This window comes from Nicotiana tabacum, chromosome 19 (assembly GCF_000715075.1).
Source record: "Nicotiana tabacum cultivar K326 chromosome 19, ASM71507v2, whole genome shotgun sequence".
Classification (NCBI taxonomy): Eukaryota; Viridiplantae; Streptophyta; class Magnoliopsida; order Solanales; family Solanaceae; genus Nicotiana; species Nicotiana tabacum.
Window position 1 is genome coordinate 45,707,979 of NC_134098.1, and position 7,221 is coordinate 45,715,199.

Consider the following 7,221-nt stretch of genomic DNA (forward strand, 5'->3'; position numbering starts at 1 on the left):
TGACAATGATATATCAGATCCTTGTAGTATTGAAGCAATAAAATGTCCATTTTGGCTCGACACAAATTGCCCTTTTTCTTTCTGCAATGTACACCTATTTGGAGTAATCAACGTGATGCCTCAACTCGAATTTTGATGATCATGTCACGTTGAAACACATTTTTTAAGCTTATGCGACTGAACTTAGAATGAAACTCTAAGTTGCCTATGTACCTCAGTGAAGAGGATCAAGTCATAACATAGTTCAAAATAAATAAATTATTTTACTCATGTGACTGAACTTATAATGAAATTTAAGCTGCCTACGTACCTCAGTGAAGATGATCAAGTCGTAACGTAGTTCAAAATAATGTGAGATTTTTAAAATATTTTTATGTCCTAACTTTTGCCTAGACCGCCTTTTTCGAGGTTTTCAACCTAGAAAACTTTCTTTTTTGCCTAGGCCGCCTCTTTCAAGGTTTTTAACCGAGCGAATTTTTTTAATGTTCTAACTTTTGCCTAGGTCGCCTCTTTCGAGGTTTTCAACTTAGCAAACTCCTTTTTTTTTGGGTGTTGTTCACAGTTTAGGTTTGTGCGGGCCAGGAGCATAGCAACAAGCAATTTAGGTTCGTGCATTAAGGAGCGTCTCTTCTTCAAGGATAATACCTCTTTAAAAATTTCCCATTAATGGAGCCAATTCTCATGTCATCTATATCAACTAGCTTGTAAGCTCCACTTGAATAATCTTCTTGCACAACATATGGACCATCCCATTTTGAAGTAAATTTGGCCCCAGATTTGCGAGAGGTGATAATGGGTCTTCTTACTGCAAGAACTTGATCACCAACTTGGAAGGTCATCAAGAAAACCTTTATGTTGAAAGTACGAGAAAGATGAGCTTGATAACATTCAAGACTTTGTTGAGCTTTGAGTCTTTTCTCATCAAGGGCCTCCAGTTCTTCAAGGTGCAACAAAGTATTTTCTTCTTCAGTAAGATCTTCTTTGATAGCAAGTCGTAAGGATGGTATTTGACGCTCAAGAGGAAGAACTGCTTCGACTCCTTAAATAAGAGATAAGGAGTTGCTTGTGTCGGCATGCGATGAGTCGTCTGATATGCCCACAAAGCTTCTTTCATAATGTCATGCCAATCTCTTTCAGACTTGGAGACGACCTTATTTAACAAGTTGCAAAGTGTCTTGTTAAATGCTCTAGCTAGTCCATTTGCAGCAGCATAATACATTGATGAATTGCGTTATTTGAAGCCAAAAAGGTCACAGATCTTGGTCATCAATTTATTATTGAACGACTTTCTATTATCTGTTATTATATAACTAGGAATGCTGAAATGATAGATGATATTCACTCGAATGAAGTTTGCAACATTCTCCTTCTTTACTTCCTTGAGAGCGACGACCTCAACCCAGTTTGAGAAGTAATCAGTTGTAGCCAAGATGTATAGTTTCCCTTTAGAAAATTTTAGAAGTGGTCCAAGAATATCCAATCCCAAAGCGTCAAATGGCCAAGATGCAATAGTAAGGTGTAACATTTCAGGTGGTTGGTGTATAAAATTAGCGTGAAACTGCCAAGCCTTGCATCTTCGGGTGTAATCTAAGCAATCTTTCACTATTGTCGGCCAGTAATAACCCATCCTCTTAATGTGAAAGTGGAGCTTCGACCCAGATTGATATGATCCACAAACTCTAGAGTGTGCCTCTTTCATAACTTGAGTTTCTTTATCTTCCCCTAAACAACGCAAGAGAACTCCCTCAAATAATCTTCGATAAAAAGTATCTTTGTAGTAAAGGAAGTGAGCGACACGATGACGAATTTTGGTCTTTCTTCTTGGATATTCTGGAAGTATCCCATAACATAAGTAGTCAATCATATTTTGTCTCCAATCAACCTTCTCATCTTCAGATATGGCTACCGAACGCTCGAGCTTGCTTTCTTCATCCTCGTTCTCATCTGGCAGTATTATCCATTTTTGGCAGATAGTAAATTGCGTCTGGCCGGGTATAGTCAATGTCGAAGTTAGAGTATCTAAGGCGTCAGTTTTCTTGTTTTCCTTCCATGGCATATGCTAAAGAGTTACATTGCCAAGCCATCCTATCAATTTCTGCGCATAATCATGATAATGATGCAGTTCTGGATTTTTAACCTTGTAGCTACCTAGAAATTGATTGATAACTAACTCGGAGTCTCCAAAAATATATAATTGGAGTTGCCTCATATCAACGTCCATTTCAAGCCCAAGTATGAGTGCTTGATATTTCACAACATTATTGGAGCAATATTGTGTTAAGGTGAAGGAATATGGCAAGACCTCTCCTTGAGAAATAACAATCACGACACTTGCGCCAGCTCCTTCATGATGAGCGACACCATCAAAATACATTTTCCAAGGTGGTTGCACTTCGATGACCATTACATCCTCATCAGATAGTTCATCAGTCAACTCCCAATCATCAGGTACTGGATGATCTGCCAAAGCCTGGCCCTTCAGAGTTTTTTGTGGGATGTACACAATCTCAAATTGTTGAAATTGGAGGTACTACCTTGATAAATCGATCATTGAGGATGGGTTTTGACATAACAAACTTGATCGGGTTTGCCTTTGAGACGAGACAATGACATGAGCTTGAAAGTAGTGCTTCAACTTTTGAATTACGAAAACCAATGCCAGACACAACTTTTCAATCGGAGAATACTTCAGCTCATTTGGGGGTCATCATCCTACTCAAGTAGTAGAGGGAATTTTCTTTACTTTCACCATTTTCTTGGGCCAAAAGGGCTCCAACTGACCTTTCTTGAACCGCAATATATATAATCAATGGCTTTTCAGATATAGGGGTTGCCAGAACCGGAGGTTTCATCAAGTAGGATTTGATGCTTTGGGATGCATTGTTACAAGCTTGGTCCCATTCAAAAGGTACACCCTTCTTCATGAGACGGCTAAAAGTTTGGCACTTCCCCACTAGATTTGAGATGAATCTTCTAAGATACGCCAATTTTCCTTGTAGACTTTTCAATTCATGTATATTTCTGGGCTCGAGCATCTTCAAGATTGCATCAACTTTGTCTTGATCTATCTTAATCCCTCGATGTCGAACAATGAAGCCAAGGAATTTCCCAGAAGTAACTCTAAATGCACATATCAACGGGTTCATTCTAAGTTGATATCTCTGGAGTCGTTCGAACACCATTCTTAAATTTTGCAAGTGGTCTCCTTCTTTTCTTGATTTCAGCACTAAATCATCCACATAACATTCCATATTCTTGGGGAGGATGTCGTCAAAGATATTCTGCATTTCCCTTTGATATGTGGCACCAGCATTCTTCAAGCCGAAAGGCATTACTTTATAGTAGTAAATGCCTTTAAGAGTGCGAAATGCAATAAGCTCTTCATCTTTCGGTGCCATACGTATTTGATTGTAGCCAGATGATTCGCCCATGAAAGACATCACATCGTATACGATGGTTACATCAATCATAAGCTCTAGGATGGGGAGCAGAAATTCGTCCTTAGGGCATGCATTATTGTGGTCTTTAAAATTGACACAAACTCGAATTTGGCCTTTATTCTTCTTCAATGCTTAAAATCCATGTAGGATATTTAACCTCCCGAATAAAACCATCAACAATGAGTTTATTGACACCGACTTTGATTGATGGGATCAATTCTGGCCTGAAGCGTCTTTGGGCTTGCTTAATAGGACGAGATCCTTTCTTGATCGCGAGACGGTGAACTGCTACTTTAGGATCTAAAACAGGCATCTATTTGTAGCTTCAAGCAAAGACATCTCTATATTCTTTGAGTAGCTTCACATAAGTGCTTTCTTCATCTGCGGTTAGTAGAGCACTTACATAGGTGGGCCTGGAGTCTTCCTCGATGTTAAGGTTGCTTTCTTTTAATGCATCAACTGTCATTTTAATTCATTTTTTTAGTTCCAGAGGACCATCCTTGGCATCTTCGTCTTCTTGGGGATCACCATAATTGAAAGATATATAGCCACTCCAAGAGATGTCTCCCAAATTTCTGTCGACCTTCTTAATGAAGAGTATTGCTCCTCATTTGTAGTAATGTGATATGGAGATCTTACACTTTTTTCATCATCGTCACGCTCTCTAGTGTGGACCACTGTGTGAGTCTTCGCTTTGAGTACCTCTCCACATGAAATTAAAAGTTTTGATTGTTGCCTTATTTTAGAAGTGACCAGACTTTGACACTCTTTGAGATACTTGGACTCTAGATGACACATATCTTCCTATTTTTCTATAATTTCTTTGGGACTTGTTCTTCTTCCTTTTCAACGGCCCCAACCTCTCGAATATGGAAGTTCTTGTAGTTGGTTCTTCAAGTCGATCAAAGACAGGAGGTATTTTATTAGGATCAACAGGTTCATCTTCCATCATGATATAGTTACTACTTGCTCTTCTTATGAAGATGCTTACTAGTGGGGGTTGTTTGTAACCCAGTCCTTCACGTGATTGATTCACCACGTACTCCTTATCTTTCATCATGTTTTATTTCCTAGTAGCTTCATGTGGGAGCTTCCCTAGCTTAGATGGTTCTTTGGGATCATATCCAACCTTTGCGAATGACTTATAAATATTCAGATCAAAACCTTCACTTGTGCACATTATGGGGAGTGCCTTATTTTGAGGCATGTTAGGGCCACAAGCTTTTCGAGTAGCTTTGAAGACAACTTTATGGTATCAATATGCTTGATAGGAAGGGTTAATTCTTTTAGCGCATCTTTTTGGAGGCTTGATGATTCTCCTTCATCTTTCTTCATTTTTGGGATGTAGCGAAATAAAGGAACTATATTCTAGCCTAAAGTTGCAACATTCTTTTTGTGAGCTTTCAGAACTTGGTATGCTCCTATTATAACTTTATCTTCACCAGAAGCTACTTCAACCCTTTTGGACGTGATATTATCACCTTTGACCTTCGTGATGTCATCAACTTTTACTCTCTTCACAATGTAGTTTTTCAAGTAGAACTTTGCATCAGCGACATATGTCACGGCTTCAGCGAACGGATTATCGTTAGCAACTAGATTTTTTTCGACTCCATCTTTATTATACTTCAAAAACTGATAGTAAGTTGATGGGACAACATTGTTCTCTTGTATCCACGGCCTACCAAGCGACAAATTGTATGAAGTCTTTGCGTCAATCACATGCATCCATGCACTTGAATGCATATCTCCCATGGTGATTTCTAATTTGATAGCACCAATGGCCCTTTGGCCTCCTTGATTGAATCCTTGAATCATCATACGGATTTCAAAATTTTCTTTAGTTGAGATGCCAAGTTCTTTCATTGTGAGAATAGGAAGAATATTAAATCCAGATCCGTCATCTATCAAAATTCTATTTATCCTTCGCTCGAGCACATAACCTACCATAAACAAAGGGTTATTGTGTTTTATCTCACCAAGTAGGAGATCGTCTTCAGTGAATGTGATTTTTGCATTATAGACATCTGTTTCTTGGAATGGGGACGCAATAAGACTTTTATACGGTGATGGAGACGTTGTTGATATGAATTCATTCTTTTCCTCTTCTTCTTTATCAGCATTACAACACAAGGCCTTGCTATTGTCATCAGAAATCCTCATGCGAAACCAACTCGGCAAAAATTCTACCAAAGTCATCGGGTGGCGTGGCTTTTGGTGATGGTGTGTCTCTATCCTTACCTTCTTTGGGTGCTTAACCATTTGTTGCTTCTTCGGTATTCTTACCATCTTATTCCTTATAGGTTGCTTAGTGGATCTTTTTGCGGACTCAATTTACGACGTCTTCGACGAGTCATCAGGGTCCAACCTTCTTTATCAGGTTGATCGACTTGGACTTTGTCATCCTCTAACAATTCTTCATCTTTATTCCTTCACATGTGCATATCTCAGTTGGATCGAATGATCCAAAGGCAATAGACACATGGTTTGTGCTAGCCTTTTCATCTTCAAGCTCGATTTTCTTTTGACGGGCTAAATCCATAACTTTGTCCTTAAAGACAAAGCACTTATCAAGAGGGTGACCTACAAGCCGATGGTATTTGTAGTAATTCAGGTCATTGATTTTTTCAGCTTCATCTGACTGCTTCGTCTCTTGCAGCTCAATAAGCTTTAGCTCGAAGAGTTCTTCAAATATTGCAGGCACGTCAGAGTCTATAGAAATGGGTACTCCTTTTCTAAAATCTCCTTGAAAGTCAACTTTTGATTTGCATTGTCTTGAGAGGAAGTTGTTTTCATACTCTGCTTCTTGCTCACCTTCGTAGTGTGGATTCTTTGCTTTCATTTTTTGGTACAAACTTGCTCCATTTCTTGACTTCTTCTATGTCCCTTCCTTTGCGAGGTTCGTAGATAGGCAACCCTTCATTTCCCGTATAGGCTATGCTCAACTCCATATCATGAGCGCGGGTGGCAAGTTCTTCAAATGTCCAAGGCTTAATTCCTTTCAAGATGTAACGAAGTCCCCACCTTGGATGCACATCTCTATGCCGGAAGCTTTACTTAGCCTATCTTTGCGGTTGAGGCTTGCATTCCTCCATCGACTGATAAAATCGATAACTGGTTCATCTTTTTTTCGTTGGCGAGCGTTGAGTAAGTTCCACTATGGTCATAGTACGCCTTGTGCTATAAAAGCGGTTGAGAAATTCTTGCTCCAGTTGATCCCAACTATCAATGGATCTAGCCTCGAGGTCGATGTACCAATTAAAAGCATTCCTCTTTAGTGAGTGGATGAACAACTTGACAAGGTAATCTCCATAATCCCCTGCATTGTTGCATGTCTCAACAAAGTGCACCATATATTGCTTTGCATTTTCCTTGCCGTCGAACTGCTGAAACTTGGGAGGTTGATAACCGTCAGACATCTTCAAGCTATCGATTCTTGCAATATATGGCTTTGCGTATGTGAGAGAAGACTTTACGGCGACCTCATAATTATCCTTGATAGCTCCCATGATGAATTCTTTTAATTGTTCGATGGGAATTGATCCTTTGAAGGAGACATGAAGTTCTTTGGCATATGAAACTTGATTTGTTGGAGGATCAACCTTCTCATGGACTTCGAGGAGCTTTCTAGGTGCATGTCTTGATTCTCCATCCATCATGCTTTCAACTATGCCTGTCAATTTTGCGATGCATACATCTTGATCTTGAGCATACTTTGTTAAGCCCTCAATCGCCTTTGTCAGATTTGCGAGTTGCTCCTCCATTGTCGAAGTGATAGTCA

At 39.3% G+C, this 7,221-nt stretch overlaps 1 protein-coding gene across 1 annotated transcript; it reads right to left on the minus strand.

Annotated features, from left to right (window-relative positions):
• Positions 1 to 632: 632 nt before the first annotated feature.
• On the minus strand, positions 633 to 2,056 carry LOC142173456 (uncharacterized). Its single transcript, XM_075239050.1, has 2 exons — positions 1,312 to 2,056; positions 633 to 1,039 (listed from the first exon to the last, which is right to left on the minus strand). The coding sequence occupies exons 1-2, from the start codon at positions 2,054 to 2,056 to the stop codon at positions 633 to 635; spliced, it is 1,152 nt and encodes a 383-aa protein (XP_075095151.1).
• Between the last annotated feature and the right edge of the window lie 5,165 nt (positions 2,057 to 7,221).

Coding starts and splice junctions, on each gene's coding strand:
- LOC142173456 (XM_075239050.1), bottom strand. CDS start 2,056: ATGCCATGGAAGGAAAACAAGAAAACTGACGCCTTAGATACTCTAACT. Junction 1,040..1,311: donor CTATCATTTCAGCATTCCTA/GTTATATAATAA, acceptor CTCTTATTTAAG/GAGTCGAAGCAGTTCTTCCT.